Consider the following 26,985-nt stretch of genomic DNA (forward strand, 5'->3'; position numbering starts at 1 on the left):
GACTGACCTTTGACGTCTAAGTCAAGCTCCTCAGTAAAGTACGTTTTTACATCCTTACTTGGGAGTTCAGCTGTTGATCCTGGAAAGGCTGGATTTTCTGGCATAAGCCTGAACAGGTGATACAATAGTTTATTCAAACTCTTAGTTCTTCGGAGATATTGTGAATAAAGAGCTCGCAGCTGGTGGTGAAAGCATACAAAAATTATTCCCAATAAAATCTGTTCTCAGAAGCATTAAAACTGAAGGAATGTATACAATGAGAGTATGAAAAGGCTTTGTGGGATTCACAGCAGATTAGACAAGACTGTTTTTATACAAAGTCTTAATACGCACTTGCAAGGAAATTAATGGTAATGCATTGGTCAAACTATTTAAAAAAATAAGTTACAACATCACAAATACATATTTCTATGGAGCAATTTAGCAATGTCAATATGACGTATGCTGGTAAGATTGCCTTGGGTTTCATGTTGCCAGGTTTCCTTCTTACAGCCAGATGCTACAAGACAATATCATTTATCCAAACTGGCATGAAAACAACCATAACCCTTGTTCAGATATATGAAAGTACTTTTTCCTCACTGACAAAAATGACTTGGGAATACTAGTAAAATGGATAGTGGAACACCATCTGCTATTTTGAAGCTCCAAGTTCTGGGCAAAAGGATTTGAAATGCTTTTATTTGTTCCAATGGTTTTCAAGCAAAAGGCTTGATTATTTCCTACTGCTGTGGATTAGGGATAACTGAACACAGCTGAATTCATTTGTCAGTAATAATAATAATAATAATAATAATAATAATAATAATAATAATAATAAATTTTATTTATATCCCGCCCTCCCCAGCCGAAGCCGGGCTCAGGGCAGCTAACAACAATAAAACAGTACAAAAGTACAACACAACACTCTAAAATCATTCATTATAAAATTAATTCAAATCAAGTAGAAGGATGTGGAGAAGTACACGTGTATATGTGTGTCACAGGGTGAGGAGATAAAGATAAACCCTTTAATTCACCTGAGAAGATGCTGCCTTGAAAAAAGTTAGTATTAATTTCCAGGTGAGGAGGTATCCCAAAACAAGGCAAAACTCATCACTTAGTGGTTGAATAACTGCAAACTCTCCAACTGGAATGCCTTCTAGGATGTTTTCCAGTAACTCCTCCTGAGTGGCAAGCACAGTCATAAGAGCTGCTGGTGGGGACCTAAAGTCAGGGCAGCAAAGGTGTTATTTATTACACTCAGACCAGTTTCCATTGTACCAAACATGTAAGCACATTAATCAATGCCATGTTATCTCAAGCACCTCAATGGAGGACTTTTTCTCCAGGAGAATTTCATTTTATTTTCATTTCCTTGATGCCAACACCTAGAATGTGCTACCAGGTGCTACCAAGGTGACAAAGAACTTCTTCCAGATCTAAATATATGACTTGGGAGTTAAACCAGCCCTACTGAACAAGCCCACAGCAAGGAGCAAAAAGATCTAGACAGAAATCAAACAACTGGCTACTCCCAAGGCAGAATCGCTGCTTAAAATTGTGAATGAGTTACCCACTTTAAAGGCTAGCTTGCCCTACTTAGAATGCCATGATAGCTATATACCACCCCCAGGAGTGGAGGTCTGTGAGTCCTCAACACAGAGGTTCAATGGCAGGAGACAGTTATCGCCCTCACATTGTGTTTGTAGGCTTCCCATAGGCATCTGGTTGGCTATGAGAGATGGGATGCTGGACCAGATGAGACTGGTCTGATCCAACAAGGTTCTTATGTCCCTAACTGTGAAGACATCAGGAAGAAGAGAACATGGAACATTACTCTTTCCCAGTTCTTTGGGGGTGTACCTTCTGCAACTATGTGACAGCTCCTGAGGCACGTGTATACACACAAACACAATATTGAGGATCACAGGTGTATCTTCCCACTTAAGCCTTGAAAGTCCAAGTCTGGCAAGTGGTTGGAACATTTTAACATTCTACTATGATAGGCAATTGCTTCGTTCATTATATAAATAAAATGAAACGTACAATGATAGCTCCTCCTCTTCATCACCATAGGATTTGAGATCCTCGTTGTCAAATTTAGGCAAGTCAGACATTAACCTGGGATTTAGAAAAATTAAAAAACAGTGTTTTTATCCATATTTTTAAGGCCCAACATTATCTGTTCTGAAAAGGATTTCAACATCAGATATTACTAGCAAGTAAGCACACTATTAGGGACGTGGGTGGTGCTGTGGGTTAAACCACAGAGCCTAGGACTTGCCGATCAGAAGGTTGGTGGTTCGAATCCCCGCCACGGGGTGAGCTCCCGTTGCTCGGTCCCTGCTTCTGCCAACCTAGCAGTTCGAAAGCATGTCAAAGTGCAAGTAGATAAATAGGTACCACTCCGGCGGGAAGGTAAATGGCGTTTCCGTGCGCTGCTCTGGTTCGCCAGAAGCGGCTTAGTCATGCTGGCCACAGGACCCGGAAGCTGTACGCCGGATCCCTCGGCCAATAAAGCGAGATGAGCGCCGCAACCCCAGAGTCAGCTATGACTGGACCTAATGGTCCTTTACCTTTACTATTGCACACTATTATGTATTGGAATCATCCGTTTACAGAGGTGCTACCAAGAAATAGCTTGCATCGTTGCCCTCATCCTCAGTATTAACCCTTATTATATTTAGTGCCTGAAAATATATATATAAGGGACACAATAGTTCAAAACTGGAGAAGATGGAAGGGCAGAGGGGTGAAAGAGACTCTGCATTCATCCCTTTGCTCTCCCTCTATGCCCCTGTGGTAAGTCTCCTTATTCGGAATCAGTAGAGCGATCGAGCAGATGCCTACAGGACAATAGTGGTCACCAATCCCTCTGAGAGGAGGCCAATACCATTTAGTGTAGGAGCTCCCTGGTGGACTTGATGTGGAAACAGTAGTTAGTCAGTGTGCCTTTCATCTTCAAGGCAGACCTAGAGATCAAGAAGCCCTACATAGGCTCTGGTTTGGAAAGACTGCACCTTTCAAACTAATGTGAGCACCTTGAACTAAGCCCAGTAATGAACGGGCAATTGGTTATGTTAATTTGTTCCCTGGTCTATTTCTAAATACATATTCTATGCTATAACAAGATCAAAGTGTATGTGTGGAGGGGATAACTTACTTATTTAACATGTGGTAGACTGTGATTTGAACAGGTCTAGCTCTGAAGAGCAGCATTGGAGAAAAAGTATTTAACAAGGTTTGTAGTTTATCAGGGAGATTTGTCTTCTGACCAGCAACAAATTTGGCAGGAAGTTTGTGGTTCAATAACTGATCCTTTGAAATGTACATTAAAGCTTTCCCCAAAGATTTCAACATGAAATTCTGAAATGATGTTTCCAATGCATCTTTTTCTTTTCCTGTTCAGAAAAGAGAATTCACAATTTTAATTCATCTTAGCAAGTTTACATTATAGAATTATTAGTTCTCCTGGAAAACGATTCAAAAATGTAACATACAAATGTGATATTGTACTCTTAAAGGACTCCTCCGATTTATTGACAACTCATCTTGATTTGCACACATAAAGCTTATGTGGTAGTTAGACTACGTTTGGTCTTAACTGAGCATTCATCCTGATTTCCTTGCTAACATCTTTCCATTAAGAATTTGTTCATCCCATAATGTTCAGTATTTTTCCCATTCAATTTCCTAACCAAAATATATATATTAAAAAATTGATTCCTTGTGGCAGAATGTTTTAATCTACTTTAACTGTATAAACCTAAATTTCCAGTATGCCCTTGAATCCCTCCAGAAAAACAGTGCCAGTCTGGAAGCACCCAGCACACTAAATTTACATGCTTTCCTGAATGGATTGGAAAAAGTGAAGTATTTCCAGAGCATTGCTGAAAGTCTCATTTTTTATCAATGAGCTTAACAGCCTAACCAGGTGAACAGACCACCATAGTACACAAACAGAACAGTGTTGGACACTGAAAAGTTCTGTATTTCTAAGACTGTTAGATAAAACTGCAATCTTAAGATGCAGTAAAGCAGAGTGTCCAAAATATTAGTTACTTTTCCATATTATATTGTATACTTATTATTTGCCAGACTTACTTGTAATTTTTACCAGCAAAGATAAAAGTAAACTATGAATGCCTTCAGAAAAGAATTCCTGCCATTCAGCCATGAGGTTTGGTGGAAGTTTTTCAGTGATTTCAGGAGTTGCTGCCTGGAAAAAAGCACTCGAGGCAGCACTCAAGTCGCAGCTGACACAGGCAAACACTTGCACAAGGGCAACAGGAAAGACTGCCTGGCTGTCACTTGTTGTCTGGAAAAGAAAGAAGAACATCAGGATGGGCTTTATTTTTCCTTTTTTAAAAAAAAAACACCTGAGGAATTTCATTAACACCCATTCAAAGAATAATTTTAATCTAAAAGTTACACATTTTCTTAAAAGTTCAATGACAACAAACCCTTCTATAACAAATCAAAGCAATTTCTTTAAGTATGAAAATAGATTACAATAGTCTTTTCTCTCTCTAATGATAAAGAGAATGGCAGGATCTATCTGTTGGTAAGAGTATGGTAAGAGATTGTAGGGGTTTGGAGCCTCGTGGTCCCTTCTTCCAACTCTACAATTCTACGATTCTATGTTCTATATTTCTTTTAGCCTCATTTTGACATGATTCTTGTTCCACATTTCTATCCATACCTCTTTATTTATCAGTTAAGCATATTTTAGCAAAATAAACTACAAGTTATGTTTTGTTGAACATGTTGTGGAACTGGTGCATGGGAATAGATTGAGCTCAGATGTGTTCTGAAAATTTTGCTTCATAAAAGTTCAAAACATTTACTGTAGCCAATTTTACAGTAAAACCATACAATAATATTTCTTAAGTTTACATCACAGGCTGTTGCCGCATATTTTAGATTTCTCAAAGGCAAGAACTGCCACCCAGTGGATTCACAAAGAAAAATATCTGCACTCTCAAGACTTCATGCAGAGGCCTTAATATCATTCCCTACATTTAAGTTTGCTTCTTACCTCTAACCAGGCCAGCATGGAACACATGACAAAATCCCACTCACTCTCCAGTAAAGAGGAAGGATCATTCAGCAACAAAGAAATAAATCGGATCATCTCTATGTTCAAGCCAAGCACCTGTGGGCTTCCTTCCCGTAGATTGCTGGGGGGCAGGGAGGAAAATTACAAAAAAGAAAATTAACAGGCAGCAGATTTTGTAAAGTATTTTTTTTTCAATATTTGTGAACACTGCAGAAACCAAAGAGGAATTTCCCCTTCTCTCACACACAGGAGGAATACCTCTGCTAAGATAATGTCTATTAAGACAAAGGGGGATCCTCTAAAAAGAAAAATATGCTTCTTGCTACAGAAATATTGTTTACACTTACACAAATTTCAAACAGTTATTTAATTGAATTGCAGCCCTATTATAAATATAACCATTTCAACCGTGCAACAAAGACCAGTCATAATAAAACTGTAATAAAGCTACCCACCAGCTAAAAAGAAAGCTGTCCTCATAGTCATTTCGCCAGGCTATGATGATTTTTAATATTCCAGGCATTAGATCTCCATAATCAATGCTTCCACAATTCAAGCAGGAATTTAAAATAGCAAGATATCCAAAAGCTCCTAAAACAGAGTCAAATGCTAGATTTAAAATATCACATTAAATGTTATTGAAAACAAGAAAAGCAGTAAATTAGAAGCAGAACAAGATGTGGACACTGGTGGTTGGATGCAAGATCAGAAAAAGGTAGGTTAAATAATTCCTAACGTTCAGCATCCATATTTCATTTTCTTCAATCTGTAATAAATCAGAACTTGTCTAAAAGAAACTTAGATTTACCATTTATCTAATGAGTACGCTTAATAATATGCACCTTGGAAAAAGCACTTAACAATACACTGATTCATCAAGAGCCTTTTCCTCTCTCTTGAAGAACAGAAGCAATTCTCAAAGGCAAGCAAACATCTAATTAAATTAGTGCATTAAAAATCTGACTCCTACAAGCTAATGAAACATTGGAGATAATATCTAAAGCACTGACCATCAGTACTGTAAAGTCCACTTTCATTGCAGGTCATTAGTTTAGCAGTGCACTGAATAACAAGCTCTTCCTTGTCTTCCTGAAGTAAAAATGGAGACAGATTCTGAAGTGTGTGCAAGTTGCCTTCTGTTAATGGAAAAAACCTGTCCAAGAAAATGACACATCAGCAGACAATCTGGAAATCAGTATGATGTCCACAGATAAAATGCAAAGTAATTCAGAAAGGCCATGAAACAGGAAATGTTTTGTTGCAGAATTTTATGAAGAAATAGGATTTGCACAACCACAAACCAGGACCCCCAGAGCATTTATTTGAAACAGACAGGACTCTCCACCAAAGCGAAGTAAAGCATATAAGAACAGAGGGGGTCGGGGAATCAGGAATGCTAAGGATGTTCCATTTCTGTTTCTCATGCTATTTAACATCTATATGAAGTAACCAAGATTATCAGGCTAAAGTGTCTTTAACAGCTCTGCCACTCATCATTTACACCTACTAGGCTTAGGGAAGCTGTAGAAATAGTGGACAGATGTCAGGAGAGAGCATGTAACTCCAACTCTGTACCAGCTGAACTGATGGACTTGGGCCCAGAAGAGCCATGGCAAAGTGCTGGTTACCTTTAAATCTCTAAATGACTTGGGCTATCTGATAGATCGCCTGCTCCCATATGACTGTGCCTTAAGATCAGCTATAAAAGCTCTGCTTGCAGAACCGCGAGCAACATCAATAAGGCTGGTGGTTACAGAAGACATGGCATTTCCAGTGCTATCCCCATCGTTATGGAACTCCTTCACATGGAAAGAGCAGTTGGCTCTCCTGTTGATTGTTTAAAGGCTCGGCTCTAAATACCTAGCTTTTAACCACACTTTTAAATGATAGATTTGAGGCTGGTCTGGGTTTATGTAATATAATTTGTCAGCATTTTACTATTATATTTTCTATTTTATCACTATACAGGGGCAGGAGGGTATATGGCACTGTTGTTGGGGATGGGGGGAAAGAAAAAATATGGATTTTAAATGTTTTATTATGTGAGCCACCTTAAGGTGTTATGGCCTGAAAGACCTTACAGACAACTTCCCACTTGCACGAGGGTTGCGTTCCTGGCCGCCGCGCATGTCAGCGGGATGTGCATCAGTCTGTTCCGCCCCATTCCACCCCCTTTTGACGCAAACCAAATATCTAAGTGCGCCACCAAATATCTAAGTACGTATCAAAAATATAGAATATTTTTACTGTTTTGCGCTACTTGTAGCCAACAAATTATGACCCAACAACCATATTTCATCCTAGTCATGATGCATGATATATGTTATAGGTGAATTAATTCCATCCAAATTCAGAGCTATTGTTGTTTATTGTCTATGTTGTTTAGGGACCAGGTGCAGTGAAACATCATTTCCACTCATACTCATGTGACACATGTGCTTCTCTTGAAGAGGGGGAAGGACTTTATCATAGAGTGGCTCCAATTTGGAGCAAAGCTTGAAAATCCAAACAGCCAGTTATATGATCACTAATATGCACTTTTATCACTGCCATCTGATTTTGGACCAGAGCATTGCTGGACATATCCTCTCTCTTTATAATGTGAGACACAATGTGGGCCTTTCCTCCCATTTCCTACTTTAATCAATGGGGTAGCAGTAGATGTGATCACAGTCTAAGAAAAACTACAAGCCTACTATCATACCTTTCTGATGTACTGAATAGTCCTTTTATCTCACAGGATGCAATATTCTCAGTTTTTATCAATTTAGCCATGGTTAAGGCCCAAAGTCGTCCACAGTCTTTTGATCTATGGAATAATAAAGTTTCTGTGATAAATCTGGTTTTTTTAAAGACAAGATAAATGTTCATTATTATTTATTCTTGATGTGAACAATTCACAAGGAGACAAGCTTCAGATTAGATAACAAAAGTGATACCTGAACAGGAAGAACTGGGATATTTGTTGCTTTCTAATGAAAGCTGTTTGAGAAACAATTGTTTATTTTTTGAGAAACAATGATTTCAAAAATAAAAAATACCTACCTATTGAATAATATTCTTAATAGGCCATTTGTATTAGTGAGTATGCATAATTTTTCACATGAAATATCCATTACTTGCAGGTGGTGAAGGAATTCAGTAAGAATGCTGGGTGGGTTTGCTAATTCTTCAATCCACTGTAAGGCATATAGCTGTTCTGCGACTAGAATAACAACAACAGAACAATATCTGAATAGTATAATCCAGCAAATGAATTTGTTGCTAACCTTGTAATAGTTATTAAACATATAATTGAACATGGTAAAATTTATACTGCCACAATCACCAGAGGAAGCTGTTTATATAATGTCCTTTTAATATACATGTTTCAAACTATAATCTCCTTTTACAGATAGGTAAATTGAAGCTCAGAGATGGGGATATATGCGTTTGTCACCCAATTCTAAATCCAACACTCCACTTATTAGGCTACACAATAGACTGTGCAGGGCAGGAGTTCCTTGTTCATATCAGAACTTTTATGACACTGAAAGCTTTCACACACAAGGTATTTCCTATTCATTTCAAAAGAGGAGGTGTCTCCATGTACACAAAAGAGCTTTCTGCCCTACAATTAAAATAAATAGGGATGCCTGTGCACGTGGGAGTTCTGTGCAATAAACCACAGTAGCCTGTTTCACGTGCCACTGTAAACCATAGTTAAGTTTAACTATGGTTTAAAGCAGGGGTGGAGAACCATTGGCTCTCCAAATGTTGCTGAACAACCCCTTCCAGCAGCCCCAGCAAGCATGACCAATGACCAGGGATGATGGGTGTTTTGCTTTAGCAAGATCTTAAAGAGCCAAATGTTCCCCAAATCTAGTTTAAAGGCAAACACACAGCATGCACAGAGCAAAAATTATGGCTGCTTCACTCCTCCTCTGCTCCTACTGTGGACACTGCTGCCAGCAGCTAAGGCATGGTTTGGTTTAAGTTGCATTTGAACCTGGGCTCGTTTGCCTTTTTCCATACAAACCTCAAGTTGTAATCAAGCTTTGTTCTGGCATTACCACTTGTGGCTTGTTTGAGGGAGACAAACATTGAGTCTGGGAAACAATGAACATAATGCTAAGACAAACCACCACTTAGCTCCTGGCAGCAGCAAGAGGGAGGGAGGAGCTATGGTGCTGTGATTTTCAACCCATACACCAGCACACAGCACATTCACTTTTAACCAACTGTGATTTCAAGTTATGTACACACAAGCCTAGTGTAAATCATAATACAGAAAGCATGAAAAATGCCACTCAATTGTAATCCTAGCATATCTTTATCAATTCACAGTTTTTAAATATCAGTTGTCCCTTAAAAATATTTTACATAAATAAATGTATGTCACACTTCTGTTTGACAACAGGACCCTACAGAGACTGGTAAGAAAATAAATTATAAATCGCAAACAATAAGATTTTTTAAAGTTTGATTTCTTTCTTTTTTGTCACTTACTGATATTTTCAATTTTGCTTCTTTCCACTTCATGGTTTTCAACCCCTTTTCCCAGTATTAATAGTGTCATTCTGCTTAACAGAGCTGCAGTACATAGGTGGCTTGGAAGTTTTCCCATGAAACAAAGCTTCTGATCTTTCACCATTTCAGGTATTTCACAATTCAGACTCAGTCTTCCTTCCAAAAGTGGTTTCTTTAACCACTACAGCAACACATAGGAAGTAAAAAAGTTGAATTTCAATTTTCCCCGGAGTCATACAAGATTGTAATTTTTTCATTACTATTCACATAATAGGAATGTTGCATTAATATTATACATTTTAATAAAAGGAACAATTGACTATAGTTAAAAGTTAACACATAAAACTAATTATCAAGAGACATATTTACGGCACATAGATAACATGCACTCTTCATGCAGAATCTGGTGGCCTGCTCGTTCATGTTGCTTTAGCCGCATGTTTGTGATTGCAACAAAAAATTGGTCCCAAAAAGTTAACTGCAAATGCTGTCAGTAACTATTCACTATGCAATGACACTGTGGAAACTTATATACCTCATTGGATAGAGATCCCCGCATCTTTTCCCATTCAGACTCACTTGGAGTGAGCCATTCAAAATAATCCTTCAGAGTATAAGTAGGAACTTTATCAGCTTCCAAAAGTTTAGTCAACAAGTCATGAACTGCTGTGATCAAAACCTGCAAACTGTGAAGAAACCAGGTAATTAAAAAATAATGTATTCCACGTCTTTCCATACAATGACATACCTTGAATGTTAAGACTCACATTGCCATTATTACGGCACCACTGAATTTCATAACAATTTCATTTTAACTAAGTTTTGAAACCACTTTCAAATCTTGATTTACGAAGCCTTGTTAAAATTGTGGTAGCCCCAGCAAAGAAATTAAGCAGCGCACTGCTTACCTTTTAACATCCAGCGTTGAGGACTGAAGTTGGTTCTTGACCCAAAATGCAGATCTCTGCAGGAAGGTGCTGTCTTTATGCATATCGCTAAGATGTTGCACAAGTGAAGTTAAGCCACACAACCATGTGTGCTTCAGCTTATTCACAAGGAAATCTACATCAATAAAAAAAATGGCTGAACATTTTAACTTCTGAGCATAATGGGGAAGCATTAGTCATACTGCTAAATCCATTAGCATAAGAGCAGAATCCTATCCTTGAGCATGGGATCACCCCCTCACATACTCATGGAAGCTACACACATGCAATCTGCGACACACACACACGCACACCATATTTCTCACAAAGGCTTTGGGAAGTGCCACCTCAAGGCAGTCCTGGCACCTTGAGGCCGCAGCTCCCAACTGAGCTAGCTCCCTTGCTCCATGCCTTAAGTCAATGTACTTGTCAGCAGTGACAACTTTCAGAGGCTAGAATCTTTCCTCTGTCTTCCCTCACCTCATGCCAGCTTCTCTTCACTTGAATGTTGGAACTGCCACTTCCAGAGCATTCAGCGATGATCACCAGAACTTAGGCATTACTGGAAGCAATATTTTGCTTCAGCTGAATGCACCAGAAGAGGAACATAGCAACACAGGAAGTTGCCTTATACTCAATCAGACTACTGGTCCATCTAACTTAGTATTGTCTACACCAGGGGTGGGAAACCTCCAGTGTACGGGCTAAATTTGGCCTGCCAGGCCTCCCCATTTGACTTGGGAGACCATTTTCCCCAAACCACAGTCTATTTGGAGATGCTAGGAATTCAGCCAGGGACCTTCTGCTAGTAAAAGCAAATGCTCTACCACTGAGCTATAGCCCTTCCCCCATGGGAGTTCTATTGTGCAAATGGAAAGAAGCTGGAAGATACTGTTTGGACTCCAACTCCCATCAGTCTTAGTAGCATAGTCAATGGTCAGGGAAGACGAGAGTCATAGTCCAGCATATGGTATCATCAACATATATTTATTGTGCAATACCTGACAAATGTGTTGTATCCTGGCTTTGTGCACACAACTGGAAAATGGTGAGCAACAAATCTTCTGATGATGGCATCAACAAGCATCCTTTAACTGAGCTGAAAAAGTTAGAGGCTATGTCACAGATGAAAGACACCGATGGTTCTGTATTTCCAGCTTCTGAAAGATCCTTTGCTTTAGACAGAGCTGCTTGAAGTTTATCAATAATCCTTTTAACATAAACTTCACCAATCAAGGACTCTATTGATTAAAAAAAGAGGCACATTTTAAGTTACTCCATGATCAATGTGTGCATGCTGAAATTACAGTGCTTACAGCCTGAGGAAACTGGGCCAGCAGCTCTGAGATTCTTCCTTTGGCAGATAGGTAGGTAATACTGCACTGTATTTGTTTAGCTATAATCCATAAAAAATAGAAAACAAAAAACACATGTAGCATTGAGTATAAATTTAGCTCTCAATTTCCTGGTCCCCAACACAAATAATGAAAATTATGTTACTTTGTGTGTTCCTTTATCAAACAGCAAAAAGCAAACAAATTTACTAGGTGAAACCAAGTTCTCCATGAAACTAAACTCCAACAAATATTTTTCATGGGGATCTTTATAAAATGGGCACTGAATAATATAATGAACAATATCTGTGACAGTTTTACAAAATATGCTGTCTGAAGCATAATTTCTTACAATGACCATCCAAAAAAGCAGAGGGCATCATATTAAATCTAATTTCTGCAAAAGTGTTCCTATGTGGAGCTAAGTTTATCAGATCCAGATAGTTAGTCTTCAGACTTAATGCATTTTGGATGGTCATTGTAAGAAATTATGGAATAGTGAGCATATGAGTCAAATAGTCTTTCCCATGTACAAAAATCCTTAGCTACGGTTCAGACATAGACTTGATCTTGGTCAACTAGCTAGCAAGATCTCTGCCAAGTGTATGTTAATCAGCTACTTGCTTTTGGCATTCTGTATCTCTGAAGCCCTGAACCTTGGCTTCTTACTGGGATATTATAAAGAATAAATACAACATTACAGTATATTATTCACCTTAACACCACCATTGTCTTCCCACCTGTGAGAAGCCTGTCTGCCAGTTCTTGCAGATCATTTTATTATTTTCTCAAGTAAACTGAAGCCACCTACCACTTTTAATAAGCTGAGATAACACCAAGCTTAGTAGAGTCCATCTTTCTGAATGAAAAGATTCTGCTGAAGCTACTGTCGTTTTCAAACTTGTGTTGCACAAGTCATCAGCCAGAGTTACAAGCTTTTCTCCTAACACATCTCCTTTCAGCCAAGCAGAACTCAATGAATGTTTCTCTGAGTTTGAACATGCCTAAAACATTAAAAATACCAATGTATATTTTAGTAGTGGTTTAATTATTTAATGTCCAAATATACTGTACTACTTATTATAAATTATATAGACATGTGTCTATAGTTAATTACCAATTGTGCAAGTGATTCAGCACAGAAAGGGCTTTTTCATCTTAAGCACACACAGAACAGATATTTACATAAAGTGCAATAAAACTGTCTGTTTAAATAATCTTAAATTTATGCTTCTCTGGATACAAAACCAGTATGTGTAAAAAAACCAACAAAAATCTTGAATATACCTTTTGAATTATTTGAAGAAGAATATTCCATTTCAGATCCATCTGAAACAAAAACAGAAAAAGAGAGAACATCAACAATGTGACAAGCAGAAACTTATAACAATTTGTGTGAAAAGTTTAACATTTATAGCCAATGCAGCATAATGGTTAGAGTACTGGACTAAGGAACCTGGGTTCAAATCTTCCCTAAGTTGAGCTCCTTGCAGGATACAAATATTTTTACAAATGTACACATAAATCTGCTGCAAGATAACTCCCTCCTCCCCTTTGCTTAGTATAACTGGACTGTTTCTTCAGAAGATCTGTTCTCATGAGTGCCAAACTGAGAGGCTTCCTTGCGAGTGGTTCTGCCTGTGGGGAAGTAACATTTCCCCCCTTAAAGTAGCCATGTCACACTGTCATCAGAAGCATGGCAGGTGGAAATGTGGGACAGAGCCTTCTCAGCTGCAGCACCCAGACAGTGGAACCCTCTGCCCCAGGTGACTGATTATGCTACAGATTTTGCTTGTGTGCTCCTCTCAATTTCTAAAAGTTTGTTAATTTTTTTAATTGAACTTTTTGAGGATCCTTTGGGCGGAAAAGCAGAGTTGTATCCCACACTGCTGTTCTGCTTGTGCAGCAGACTCCCACTTGCGTCACTAAATATCCCCCTCCTTTTCTTTTTTGTGCAACTCCTAACTCATCCTCAAAATCTGCTCCAGGGGGTTGAGAGAGAACAAACTGGGCAATTTGGGGGTGCATGGAAAAAGGAGAGGAAGGGGAAGCCCTGTTGTATTAGTGGATCTCCACTCGTGCTGTGTTGGATACAACCCTAACTTTCTAAATTTCAATATGAAATGACTAAATTAGCATAGGTTAGTATTAGACATGTTTTTCTTAAAAAACTGATCAGCACCTGCTTATGAAACTATATTATGGCTACCCAATTATTCTATTCCAATCCTAAATATCCAAAATGTTTCATTCCAAATCTCAAATTACATAAGAGAAAATTGATCCAAACTGTTAAACTCACCACCAGTCTACCAAATCATAGCAAATCAAATACAGCGGAACCTCGGTTTGCGAACGTGATCCGTGCGGGAGGCACGTTCGCAACCCGTGTCTGCGCACGTGCATGATGTGATTTGGTGCTTCTGCGCATGCGCCGAAAACCGGAAGTAACCCGTTCCGGTAATTCTGAGTCTCGGCGTGTCCGTAACCCGAAAATGTGCAACCCGCAGCTATCGCAACCCAAGGTATGACTGTAGTTCAGTCGGTAGGTAAAGCGTGAGACTTTTAATCTCAGGGCTGTGGGTCTGAGCCCCTCACTGGGTGAAGGATTCCTGCATTGCAGAGGGCTGGACTAGAATATCCTTGTGGTCCCTTCCAACTCTACACTTCTATGAAACTTATTTTTAAGAAAGTGTACCTTTGTTAAGTCATTTAGAATGTTTTCTCTCTCTGGGGCACTGCTGCAGCAATGGAGGACACTATACAAAATATCAACCAAGAAATCTGTCTCTTTTCTCCAGTCTTCTTTCAGCCAACCCATTAGATTTTCATAGAGAAATTGGATAGAAGGATTTTCATACTGAAGCTTTGCAACTTCCTGAATACTGGTCCTATTCTCCAAAAGCACCTGGAAAACTCTACTGGAGGCAAAGTTACTGAGGAGAGCAGAGAGGAACTTTAAGTGCCGGTCAGACCTTTGTTCATTGGTATACACAATACTCAGTTCTGCAAGTTTACAAACTAAATCTTCTAAAGGCTCTTTCTGTAGAGGGGAAAGATGTTGTGCATGAATAAGAGTCCCAGGATCATTGCTGCTTCTCATATCAACTAAATGTTCATGTTCAGTGTTGCTTTCAGCTTCATCATCTTCTGCAAACCTGATCTTCACAGCTTTTCTTCTGCTTGGTTTTATCTTATTTTCTGGGTTCTGAAGGATTTGTAGCAAAGAGGACACAGCAGCCAAAGATTTCTCATCTGCATCTATTACATCAATGTGCCCCACACATATAGTTGAAAGGCCATCCCAAAAGTCCGACAATATTCTCCGGAAAGTGGGAGCAGCTCTATCACCACTTGAAATTTCTGCTCGCATGTTCCAAAAGCGCAAGGCGTCTGCTACCTCAAAAAACAAAGGTCCATTTTGTAACCTGGGCTCTTTAATCACTGTGTCAATGAGGGGAACTAGCTGTAAAGAGAAAATACATTCATTTTAGTGCAGAGATTAAACTAGGGCATGATGTAGAAAATGTTGGTCACTACAAAAAGTGACCCTTCCTTTTGGTGATTTCCACCCACACACCCAAGTATAGTGCAAAGCAGGGTGGGAGAGGGAGAAGTAGGATGTGTCCAGGCTGCTACTGTACCTACCGTATTTTTCGCTCTATGGGATGCACTTTTTCCCTCCTAAAAAGCAAGGGAAAATGTGTGTGCGTCCTATGGAGCGAATGCAGGGGGGAAGCAGGCGGGAAAAGCCCCCAAGAGCCGCACACAAGCTCTGTGCGCTCTTGCGGGCTTTTCCCCAGGAGGGAGAAGGGACTGACTGGCCGCATCAGTCCCTTCTCCCACCTCGTAGAAAAGCCCACAGGAGCCACGCACCCTTTAAAGAGCGTGCGGCTTCTGCGGGATTCTGCAGGAGGTGAAGGAATCCCCCCACCTCCCAGAAAAGCCAGGAGAAGCCGCACAGCCCTTTTAAAGAGCGTGCGGCTTCTGCCGGTTTTGCGGGAGGTGGGGGAATTTCCCCACCTCCTAGAAAAGCCAGCAGAAGCCACACAGCCCCTTTAAAGAGCGCACGGCTTCTGCGGGCTTCTGCAGGTGGTGGGGGGATTCCTTCACCTCCCGCAAAAACAGGGAGAAGGTCTGGGAGAAGCGCACAGGCTGCATGCTTCTGTCCCCTTCTCCCCAAACTGTGGGCTTTTGCAGGATGTGGGGGAATTCCCCCACCTCCCGTAAAAGCAGGAAGGTCTGGGAGAAGCGCACAGGATGCCTGCAGCCTGTCCGCTGCTCCCAGAGCTGGGGGGGGTTCATATTTTTTTCCTTGATTCCCCCCCCTGAAAATTAGGTGCGCCCTATGGAGCGAAAAATACGGTAATTTGCTGTGCTGTTGCCATAGGTAATGAAAACCGTCACAGCAAACAGAAAACTTAACAAAATGGGGGTTGTGAGACGGAGAAGAGAATGGTATAGCTAGGTCTGCCATACATCTGGGATTTCTGGAAGGTGTCTAGTAGATGTCGCGTTTTGGGGGTGTTTTCGTAAACACCCAAAGCTTTGGCGTTTATCTAAAAAGAGCTCAACAGTTGTGGGGTCTTCCTAAGAAAAGCTCATCAACTTCCGACATGTCCTGGATTTTACTTTTTGAAATATGGCAACCCTAGGCATAGCTATAGCAGCAGCAGTGAAAAGGCACAGATAAATATAAATATTCTGAAAGGTATTTACCACAGACCTAGTTCACTTAGCTGTTAGCACAATCCTTAGCATCAATGAGCTGGAGGCGATGCACATGAGGAGCTGCCTTCCCCAGTTGATTGACAGGGTGAGGGGAGTGTACTTGCCAGCACCAAACAGCTGTTTAGCAGACTGAGGGAAGCACAACTGTCGGTCTAAACTGGGCTCCCCACAGTCTGCCAAACAACTGGTTGGGGAGCCCAGGTGAGAACTGTGGGTGGGTGTGAATTTGCCTGTAACTTGAGTAACTCAAGGCAGGCTGTAAGGAATGCTTGGTGAGCTAACAGGGGAGTGGGGTGGAGGGAATTTAAGTTGCTGGGTAGCTGGTAGTGAACTTGGAGCCTGTGGGTTGCCCACCTGTGATCTAACATATTTATTTGTTTTACCCTAGGAAGTTTTGCAGTCATAAAGGTGGTGAAGAGGGCCACTTGTGGCTATCTCCTATTCAAAATCCTTGCATCAGAGAGTATTTCAGCCATTTCATTACAGATATTTAGGCAACTGACTAAAACTCAAATTGCTAAAAATTATCAGAAGTAAATGATATATTCCCATGAAAAAATACCTGATCATTTATAAGCATTTCTTGAATTTTAATTTCTTCTTCTTCTTCACCTATATTCTGTAGCACTGTAAATCGTAAACATTCCATGAAAGCCGAAAGGATTGCTGAACATTCTGAACGGCTAGCCATAGCCCTTTCAGTCAACAACCTAGACAAACACAAAATTGAGAAACATAATAAATTTCGTTTATAGTTTTGAATTCAAATGTAATCAAATAGCCTGATTTAACTAACAGTTCCCACTAGTAGATGCCTGCAAGCTTGTGCTGTTAGAACGGTCTCCTTAGCGCTTTGTTGAATTCTTCCCAATGAATGCTATAGCTTTACACTGTGCTGAAAGTACACTGATTGGAAAATCAGAAGCACAGAACTAGATTAGAAGAACAAAGAACAATATTTTAAAAACAGTAATCAATGTATTACTATGATGGGTGCATTGAAGTATACAGAGCACTGTTGTTCAGCATCTACAATTGTAAAATGTGTTTAAATTATGGGATGCATTTGATGGTGTCACACAGCAGGTGAAGTAGATCTGGGGAGCGAAGGTGAAAATGGTCTCCCTTCCTGCAACACCACTGGATACGACCCATTTGGATATTACCCACTATACATTCCCCTTCATTTCCAAACACGCATAAGGTGATCTTTAATCAAAAAAGAACTAGTTGTTCATACCCTTGAATTATGGCGGTGAAAAATGTTCTACAATAGTCCAGCTTCGGTTCTGTAAGACCATGAGGTATCTTGCTAATGAAAGGCAAGAGATTAGGATATATAATTGTAGCAAGACCACGTCCTCCTTCTCGAAGGACTGCCCATATTTTTGGCAGGACTCCCTTTTTTGCATTCACATGACTCCAACAATCCTACAGAACAACACAAGGTTCAGAAGTAAATTAAAGACTACTCAGCTAGCTTGGAAAGAGCAACCTAACAAATGCACAATCTATTTCATGGAGTAGCCTAGCCCTCTGGGCCACACTGCAAAAGAAGCATGCTAATTTGACATACTCACAAATTTGAAAGTTAATGAACGTTCTAAGAGACAGCAGGAAAATAAATGTTAAGTGCAGTGATATTTAAGCAGAACTTAAACTAGACCTCTTTTCAGGAAGTCGGGACCTATAACATATTTGCTTCTACATCAAAGTAATGACATAGTTTTATGGACTCAATTTTCCACGTTTTTGAAAATAATATTCAGCCAAGTGATCAAACTTTTGCAGAACTACTCAGCCTACATTTCACATATTGCAAGTTGTAATAATTGTGGGTTCTGGGTCTACATAAACAGATCTACTGAAACTGATCTGTGAATTATCAGTCTAATGAAAGAGTCAAAATGTCAAGAGGTTTTTGAGTGTGCTAGCTGAACTAAAGAGAAGCATGCAGTGGGACTAAGCTTGTGCCTACGCATTGAATAATATCAATTATTTTTAAAGAAGCATGGTCTGCATACATGGGTAGGCAAACTAAGGCCCCGGGGCCGGATCCGGCCCGCAGACAGTTCAGGAATCAGTATGTTTTTACACGAATAGAATGTGTCCTTTTATTTAAAATGCATCTCTGGGTTATTTGTGGGGCATAGGAATTTGTTCATATTTTTCTTCAAAATATAGTCCGGCCCCCCCACAAGGTCTGAGGGACAGTGGACCGGCCCCCTGCTGAAAAAGTTTGCTGACCCCTGGAAACAAGTCCCTGAGAATTGTGAGAAATAATGCTTCCATTTAGCCCACTGTATTACCTCAATAGCAGTAAGGACATGAAGTGCAGCTTCCCAAAGAGCAGGGCAAACAATGGCATCACTGTCATCAATGCTGAGAAGAACTGCTGGGCAAACTCTTGAAGCTTCGGCTTTCATTGACTCAGGAACGTACTGACAAAAAGCAGAAATCAGCTCAAAAAAAGCTGAACGAACCTGAAGGAGAGGAAGGAGAGGGAAATTTAAACATTTTCAAGCAGACACTAGGTTTATGACCTCCATATCTAGAGCAATCCATGTAAAAATTCAGCAATGTATATGAAAGGCAAAAAAAAAGTGAATGAAAGCAAAGAGTTCAGAACAGATAATCATGACTGACGCCATTTTTTAAGATCCGTTTTAGAAAGTGGACAAAAAGATAAACATACCGGTGGTGAGTTGTGCTTCCCGTATTTCCAAAATTTGTTTTGAGTCAGCAGAGGTTTAAGTTTCTCCTCCAATGAACTATTCTCATTACTGGGTAACATACAAATCAATTTCTTTAAAGCTAACAAAGAACATGTTAGAATTCGGAAGAATTTGGCCTCCCTTTCTTCCTCTGGCACAGTTCTATTAAAACAAAAGAATTGAATATATAAGCTATATAGTTTTACAGTTCAGTCATGAACATAATTTTCATATTTGATTTTAAATCATTTGCTAAAAAGGATAGCACAGCCTCACTCTGAAAGCTAGTCCTTCTCTGAATATCCCACATTGTACATATACATAAAAATATCAGAGAGGTCTGAGAAACAGCATTAGTCTTAGAAATAATGAAAAGTTTTTTACTAAGCATCACTACCAATATTGCACTACCAAGTTAAATCCATCTTCTAATTCACTCTAGACATCATATGTCCTTTGTCAGGAAGCAAAATTATAACAATTTTTTTCAAGCATAAGTTCTCACAAGCAAACTAAACTACTAGACCAATCTGCATTGACTGTGAAATATTAAAGAGAAGGCAGTGTTCTAAACATACTATTGCTTTAATCCAGCAGTGCTCTGAAAGCAAGATAGATATATGGTACACACAAAACTCCCACATATGCAAGGGCTTCTGAATGAGGAAGTCTCCTTTATATATATGCACACAAAATTCTGGACAGGGAGAAATGCTTCCCATAATTTGATATAATGGATCTGAAACATGCTTCTAAGTTTTACATATTTATTGTGTATTAATATAAAACAAACATATTTATACAGAGGTACGTACAATGGATCACTTAGTGTATCAGGTGTTTCTTTCAAAAGGTGATCTTGGAGTACCTAGAGAAGAATCAACTAGATGTCCTTAAATGGAAAATAAAATTATGCAGTTCTCATAGAAAAATTAATATTAAGTTTTATAAACCAAAACAATTACAACATTTTGTTTCTTTCATCTTAGAATTTCTAACTGCAAATCACTTCGAAATTAATGAGGAACAAATGTGTGACTTTGTGTATTTTTTCCTTCTTAATTAAACAAGCTCAACTATGCATCACAGCTTCTATTTTGATAATATCAGCAGCTACAAGTAAAAATGACCAACAAGTAAAAATGAATTTGCATTTGTAACACCCTTTCTCTCTCACTAATATTCACTGCCTAAATTGGAGCGTCACAATGCATTATGAAGTATTATGATGGGTATGAGCTGCATCAAGTCTTGGATTCACACATTCCTGCCTCCCGCTCCTGTGTGGTCAAGAAAATACGTAAAAGCTTTTCTTTTGTTTTTAGTAAAATAACAGCCTTCCTTTCCATCTGAACTGGGGATTGTAGTTTAATACTAAGTCTCAAAACAAGTCCACTTCAAACCATGGGTTATGAAATTGGCTTGTCTTGAAACTAATTATAGTGTAAACGATGATCCTGGTTTTAGACAAAACTTTCTCTTTCCATACTACATCTGAAATAATTAAGAAAAGAACAGAATATATATTTGATGTAATTAAGAATCAAACTCAAAACTAGATGTATATCTAATGTGACAACAGCAACAACAACAAAATTTATTATTTATACCCCGCCCATCTGGCTGGGTTTCCCCAGCCACTCTAGGCGGCTTCCAACAAAATATTAAAAATACATTAAAACACCAGTCATTAAAAGCTTCCCTAAACAGGGCTGCCTTCAGATGTCTTCTGAACATCAGATAGTTGTTTATTTCTTTGACATCTGATGGGAGGGTGTTCCACAGGACGGGCACCACTACAGAGAAGACCCTCTGCCTGGTTCTTTTCACTCTTTTAGAAAGCCAAAACACAACTAACATAAAGCTTTAACATAGTCATACAGATTGGAAAACTCACATTCAGAATTTCATCTTTACAAAATACTAAGGCTTCAGGCTGTTTGCTTGGTGGAAAGGCTTTTTCAAATGCAACTTTAGCTGCTGACGCTGCAGGAGAGTAAGTATCACACTGAGCTATTAGCCAGTGTCCCATAAGACTTCTTAAATGAGGAGCCAAATGTTTCTTAACTTTCAAAATAAGCTGCTCAAAAGCTTGCTGTGTTGCTTCTCTGACCCGACGATCATGATCCTACAATAAATATTGGGGGGGAAACTATAGGTAACTATATATATAAATAAACAGGCATACTATACAGGTGTAGCACTTAAGAGCTCAGTATTTATATTAGTCTCTCAGTTTCTGGGGCAAAAAATTAAAAGCTACTTGGCATCAATCCTGACATTTAAAAACCAAGGTAAAGGTAAAGGGACCCCTGACCGTTAGGTCCAGTCGCGGACAACTCTGGGGTTACGGCACTCATCCCGCTTTATTGGCCGAGGGAGCCAGCGTACAGCTTCCAGGTCATGTGGCCAGCATGACTAAGCCGCTTATGGTGAACCAGAGCAGCGCACGGAAATGCCATTTACCTTCCCGCTGGAGCGGTACCTATTTATCTACTTGCACTTTGACGTGCTTTCAAACTGCTAGGTTGGCAGGAGCAGGGACCGAGCAACGGGAGCTCACCTCGTTCAAACTGCCGACCTTTTGATCGGCAAGCCCTAGGCTCTGTGGCTTAGACCACAGCACCAGCCATGTCCCTAAACCAAGGTATACAATATTATTTCAAGCTTTCCCATACTCCTTTGTAAATATGAGTCGTTCATAAGGCACAAAGTAGTTCTATACCAAGTCACAAACTTTCTTCAAAACTAATCATACCCACCCCCAGTACAACAGAACCATGCACTGATTTCTTTGACAATTGTCAGAGATATAACCCTGTCCATATTTGCCATAATCCAAGAGTTTAATACTTACAACAGATATTTTACAATAAATTCTAGGCCAATAAGGTAGGACTCCTTTAACAATCTCTGTTTCTCTCTCCTTACACATTGTTCCAAATTCTTGCATAGCCTGAAATTAAAAAAGAGAAAATGAGCATGATTTCCAAAGACTGATAATCTATTATCCTCCCCTTTATGACTGCACTTGTCTCTACAGATGCAACTTTAAAGACTGGGGTAACCTTTTCCACATCACTTTCCATCAGCTCTGGATAACTATTTTACAGAACATGCTAAAACCATGTAAAGCCTAAACAACATATAAAAGGAAGGATATCAAGTATTTGTTGAAATCCTCCATTCCTACCCTTCAACTACTATCAGTGCAAGCATATATGCATTTCTCTGTGAGTAAGTCCCACTCAACTCAGTGGGACTTACTTCTGAATATACACATGTATAGGATATACAGCCTGGAACCTTGTGAATCACTTGGTAACCCAAAGACTAAGGGTGAATTCTATCCACAATTATTTGAGGGTAAGTTCAACTGAGTTACAATGGGATTTATATACAAGTAAACAAGCTACATCTCTTGTTGATATACATGGGACTCGCATCATATTATACTTAGTTTACATAAGAAAGCCCCATCAAGTTTAAAAGTTCTTAATTCCAAATAAAGTTGCAATCCTAGGCTTGCCTAACCATTAAAATATGCAGCTAAACAAATCACACAACACCCCATAGTGCAACAAACCATTTGTTAGAAATAAACGGAAAGTAACTGTTTCATTCACCGGTGTATTTCTATCCTCATGTTATTTGTCTAAACTTGCTTTAAGTAGCATATCAATAATTACCGTATTTTTCGCCCTATAGGACGCACTTTTTCCCCTCCAAAAATGAAGGGGAAATGTGTGTGCGTCCTATGGGGCGAATGCAGGCTTTCGCTGAAGCCTGGAGAGCGAGAGGGGTCGGTGCACACTGACCCCTCTCGCTCTCCAGGCTTCAGGAAGCTATCCCCCCAGCCCCGCAAGCTCCCAGAGCAATGCCAAAGCTGCGCTCTGGGACCCGTTCTGGGGGCTGGGGAAGCTTGGGCTTCCCCCGCCCCAGCCCCGCGCCTGAGGGGGGGGGATAAAAAAATTTCCTTTATTTCTCCCCCCCAAAAAAATCTAGGTACGTCCTATGGGCCGGTGCGTCCTGTAGGGTGAAAAATACGGTACTAGGCATTTAAGAGCAGTACAACAAACCTACTTTTAATTTGGTTGTAACATCTCTCTTGGAAAGTTTTCTCAGCACCATTCGAAAGTCAGCATCCACAAGGCTATCTATTTCTTCAGCGCCTTGAATCGCAGGGACATAGCCTAGGTCACTTGAAGATGTGCCGAAGCCAACAAACCCAGGAACACTTCCTCGTTCTTTGGCAAGAAGTTCTGCTGCTCTACCACTGCTAGAGGGCTATTTTTTTTAAAGAAAGGGAGAGAGAGAGAAACAGAGAGCTTACTTTTACAGAACAATTCTAAAATTTCTGTTTACTGACAACCATTTTGGGGCATATTTTTGTGCCCCAACAGCTGCAATTCTTTATCTTATGACTGAAAGAACTAATCCAACTGGCCCAATACCATTATTCTCATTAGTTGCACTGCTGCTTGTTCAAGTCTTAACCCAACACTTTTTTCTGTGCTCACAACTCTATTCCCTCTAGAAGTCTACATTTTAAATAAATTCCAAAAGAATAGCTATGCAAGTCTGTTATAGCAAAAATGACAAGTCCTGGAATCTTAAAATTATCACAATAATTATATTTGTCCTTAAGCTACTACAGGATTCTTGTTATGTTTACATTTAGAACAGTTTGGACTGCATTGTTGGGGAACTCTCATGTCCATCCCTCTCCTGCCAGATACACACAGTGACCCCGTTAGCACATAACAACAAGCCAAACCAGGGCTTAACAAGAACATGTGAGTGTGAAGGTTCCCAGAGAACAGATCACAGTGATTTTAACAATAGGGAAAACAAGAAATGGAGAGCAGGAAGAGGCAAATATAACAAAGCTACAGAAGCCTTGTTCAAACACTGATCATAGGTAGGAATGAACACACGGGAACAAGAATTGGGAACACACCAGCAAGTCCCATCCCCGATTTCCACACATTCAGCAGATTATGCACAGTGTCTGCACATTCTATTTTTCAAGGATATTCATAAGGGACTGTACAGATGTGGACTTTTTGCACTAGTTCCAAAAAATGTGGAGTTCAAATGTGGGAGGAGTGTCAGTAAGAAGCCAACCCCCTACTTCCTGCTTGGAATAAACACTTGAACATTGTTGGGGAGGGGGGAATGGGAAACAGGAAGATAATACAGGATGATATTAAAGCAAAAAATCTATGCAGTTAATTATATTTAAGCCTGTTAAAAATCAAGGCTCTGCAGAGCTTCTGGCTACCTTATCCTCACAAGAAACCTGCAAATTGGTTGGGCTGAAGGATTATGTGAATACAGATAACCATTTAATTGCAGCAACATACTATAAGGTACATGTAATTGCTTGGAAAACTGTCAATCTGTATTGTTGTACAAAGTGATAAGGATAATTTTACCACATTTCAACACCTAACTTAGAAACTTGGGGAGCAGGAGAGTGCTAAAATTCTCCTTAACACTTGACAGGGCAATACCAGTTTGATAATTTACAACTTGGTATACAGCTGCCCGTGTTTATGTGTAGTGATCTGAGCTTCACTGCTAAGCACAGATTGGAACACAAGTCACGTCCAGTACTCTTATCCACCATACCAGGAACACATTACACATGAACAGATTAGCTGTACTCACAGTAATAGCAGGGAAAGAGGCTGAAGTAGAAAGGCATGGAGCTATTCTTTACATTACATGTTTATGGCAAAGTGGGGAGGGAAACCGATTCCTTTAAGTTCAAAAACGGAGCCAAGGACAGCGGTTCTTCCTCACTAATTGTCAAATACAAAGTCAAGATCATATGGACGTGGCGTGACCAAAGAAAATCAAGAAGCCCTAGCAAAAAAAAACTTGTCCTCTGAGAATTGTCGTGCTTTCAACTCTCCTTAGTGTCCAGATCACACTCGAATCAATATTTACAAACTTGCAACCGCTAAAAGGCCCCGGACAGGAAGAGTTCATCCTCCCTTTGGAGAGGGTTTTATGATGCTTGTGTTGGCATAGGCCGCCTCTTTCCCCCGCTCCTCCCTGCCCCGACAGACGTTGAATCACGCAGCCCTTGAGAGAGAAGGCTGTGGGAACAGGCTCTCCTACACGTGTACGCCAAGGGTAGAAAGCAGGCCCGTGCTGGATGGGGAAAGCTGTTGCCGTTTTGATACAGTTCCCTCCGGGGGCGAACACATAACATACCCACGTACACACGCGCCCCTCACTCACCCGCACGTTGCCCTTCGTTCGCTGCTTGTTCTTGCCTCCCATGGCGGCGGCGAAGTCGGAAGCAAGCAGGCAGCCCGGCCCAAAGCAGCTGGTCCCGGGCAACAGACGTGGGGAAAGGAGGGAGGGCGCTTCCGGGCTCGATGGCGGAGAGGCCGCCCCCGGAGACCGGAGTCTCCTCCCCTCTCGCGCCTCCCTCGCTTATTTTTGCTCTTCTGCCGAATCACGCCTTTTTCATAACCGCTTTCGGAGCCTTCCGAGGGAGCTCGAGACGCGGCTCGTGGGGGTTGAGTTCAGCCCCGTTTGCCTTCTAGGTCCCAACCACTTTTATGAGCCTAAATACGGGGCTATTCTTCCACTTTCCTCTGTTCTTCCCGCGTGTCGATATTATTAGACTGCAAGCTTCTTCGAGAACATGCAATCGCCTGATTTACGCATAAGCTTAAACAAGCCATAGCTTAGGGCCCCACTCTCTTGGCCCCCCCCCCCAAAAAAAATAAAGGGAAAAAAACCTGGATGTACATTTCCAAAATATAAGATAAAAAACAAATAAAATAAAACCTACATATAGCAACAGTGCTAAATGGCTTTAGATAGCTATTAGGTCCATAAATTACCATATAGCATATTCAACACAAAAAACAATGACAATTTGTTGTTGACATAGGACAGATGGACATATAAAATGCCCCATTACCTTCAGTAGCTTAGGGCCTCATCAGACCTAAATCCGGCCTTACCTGTACCTTTGGGCTCTGCAGCAGAATCAAGACTGGGGTTTATACTTTTTGGTCTGCAATCTGCTCACCAAGAATAATTGTGCTTTTGTTTTGTTTTGTTAAAAAAAGTCATCTTCACAGCCACAGGCAGCAGGGTTCAGTCTCATGTAGGTTCCTCTGATACCCCACTCAGACCATAGATGTCAACTCCTAGGGGCCAAGGTTCCTTCAGTTCCCCTCCCCAAACCCATGTTGATGGGACATTGCCATTCAAACTGCGTGTCCCATGTCTAGCGATTGTGAAGGTTGGGGCTTACCTCCCCGCCCAGCCCCCACATTTCATTCAAGTTGGCACCCCTGCCTCAGACACTTGATGGGAGGCTAATGTGTGCCCTGATAAATAGGGCTTTTAAAAAACAAGTGATCTTAGTAGCATACATGGAATCTGACAGGAGGATTTTTTTCCAGTTTAGGATTAGAATAGTGTTCATTTTATGTACTGGAGAACTCTGGGGCTCATTAGGGTTAGTTCAATGGAGGATCTGTAAGGTGGATCTTTTCCTGAAAGCCTGTTCATCGCTACAGTAGTTATTTTCCCTGTAACATGCCGCTATAGGATACTGGATGCTTAAAAGTTGAACTATAGGTTCACACATGACAACAGTGAGGCCTTAGACTCCTGACCTACAGATGTTTTACATATAAGCATATGCTCAGGAACTTCCAAGTTTCACAGAACATGGAAATATAAAGCATAATGGC

At 40.3% G+C, this 26,985-nt stretch overlaps 1 protein-coding gene across 2 annotated transcripts in view; it reads right to left on the reverse strand.

Annotated features, from left to right (window-relative positions):
• LTN1 (listerin E3 ubiquitin protein ligase 1) overlaps window positions 1–25,696 on the reverse strand; it is a 28,353-nt gene extending 2,657 nt beyond the window's left edge. Inside the window, exons 1-26 of one of the 2 annotated variants that reach the window (XM_053386546.1) lie at window positions 25,508–25,695; window positions 23,339–23,542; window positions 22,113–22,211; window positions 21,153–21,383; window positions 20,071–20,123; window positions 19,237–19,417; window positions 18,851–19,024; window positions 17,782–17,972; window positions 17,104–17,251; window positions 14,509–15,276; window positions 13,098–13,139; window positions 12,622–12,814; window positions 11,478–11,717; window positions 10,459–10,612; window positions 10,086–10,236; window positions 9,530–9,731; window positions 8,087–8,246; window positions 7,746–7,850; window positions 6,052–6,194; window positions 5,497–5,632; window positions 5,021–5,162; window positions 4,087–4,300; window positions 3,146–3,383; window positions 2,029–2,103; window positions 1,020–1,206; window positions 8–179 (exon numbers count right to left, since the gene is read on the reverse strand). In XM_053386546.1, the coding sequence (XP_053242521.1) occupies window positions 8–179; window positions 1,020–1,206; window positions 2,029–2,103; window positions 3,146–3,383; window positions 4,087–4,300; window positions 5,021–5,162; window positions 5,497–5,632; window positions 6,052–6,194; window positions 7,746–7,850; window positions 8,087–8,246; window positions 9,530–9,731; window positions 10,086–10,236; window positions 10,459–10,612; window positions 11,478–11,717; window positions 12,622–12,814; window positions 13,098–13,139; window positions 14,509–15,276; window positions 17,104–17,251; window positions 17,782–17,972; window positions 18,851–19,024; window positions 19,237–19,417; window positions 20,071–20,123; window positions 21,153–21,383; window positions 22,113–22,211; window positions 23,339–23,542; window positions 25,508–25,549 (4,645 nt within the window). In that variant the 5' untranslated portion in view covers window positions 25,550–25,695. Of the gene's footprint in view, window positions 1–7; window positions 180–1,019; window positions 1,207–2,028; window positions 2,104–3,145; window positions 3,384–4,086; window positions 4,301–5,020; window positions 5,163–5,496; window positions 5,633–6,051; window positions 6,195–7,745; window positions 7,851–8,086; window positions 8,247–9,529; window positions 9,732–10,085; window positions 10,237–10,458; window positions 10,613–11,477; window positions 11,718–12,621; window positions 12,815–13,097; window positions 13,140–14,508; window positions 15,277–17,103; window positions 17,252–17,781; window positions 17,973–18,850; window positions 19,025–19,236; window positions 19,418–20,070; window positions 20,124–21,152; window positions 21,384–22,112; window positions 22,212–23,338; window positions 23,543–25,507 lie in introns of both variants that reach the window. The other variant, XM_053386547.1, reaches the window with a different exon arrangement.
• Between the last annotated feature and the right edge of the window lie 1,289 nt (window positions 25,697–26,985).

Source organism: Podarcis raffonei, chromosome 4, assembly GCF_027172205.1.
Source record: "Podarcis raffonei isolate rPodRaf1 chromosome 4, rPodRaf1.pri, whole genome shotgun sequence".
NCBI classification, from domain to species: domain Eukaryota; kingdom Metazoa; phylum Chordata; class Lepidosauria; order Squamata; family Lacertidae; genus Podarcis; species Podarcis raffonei.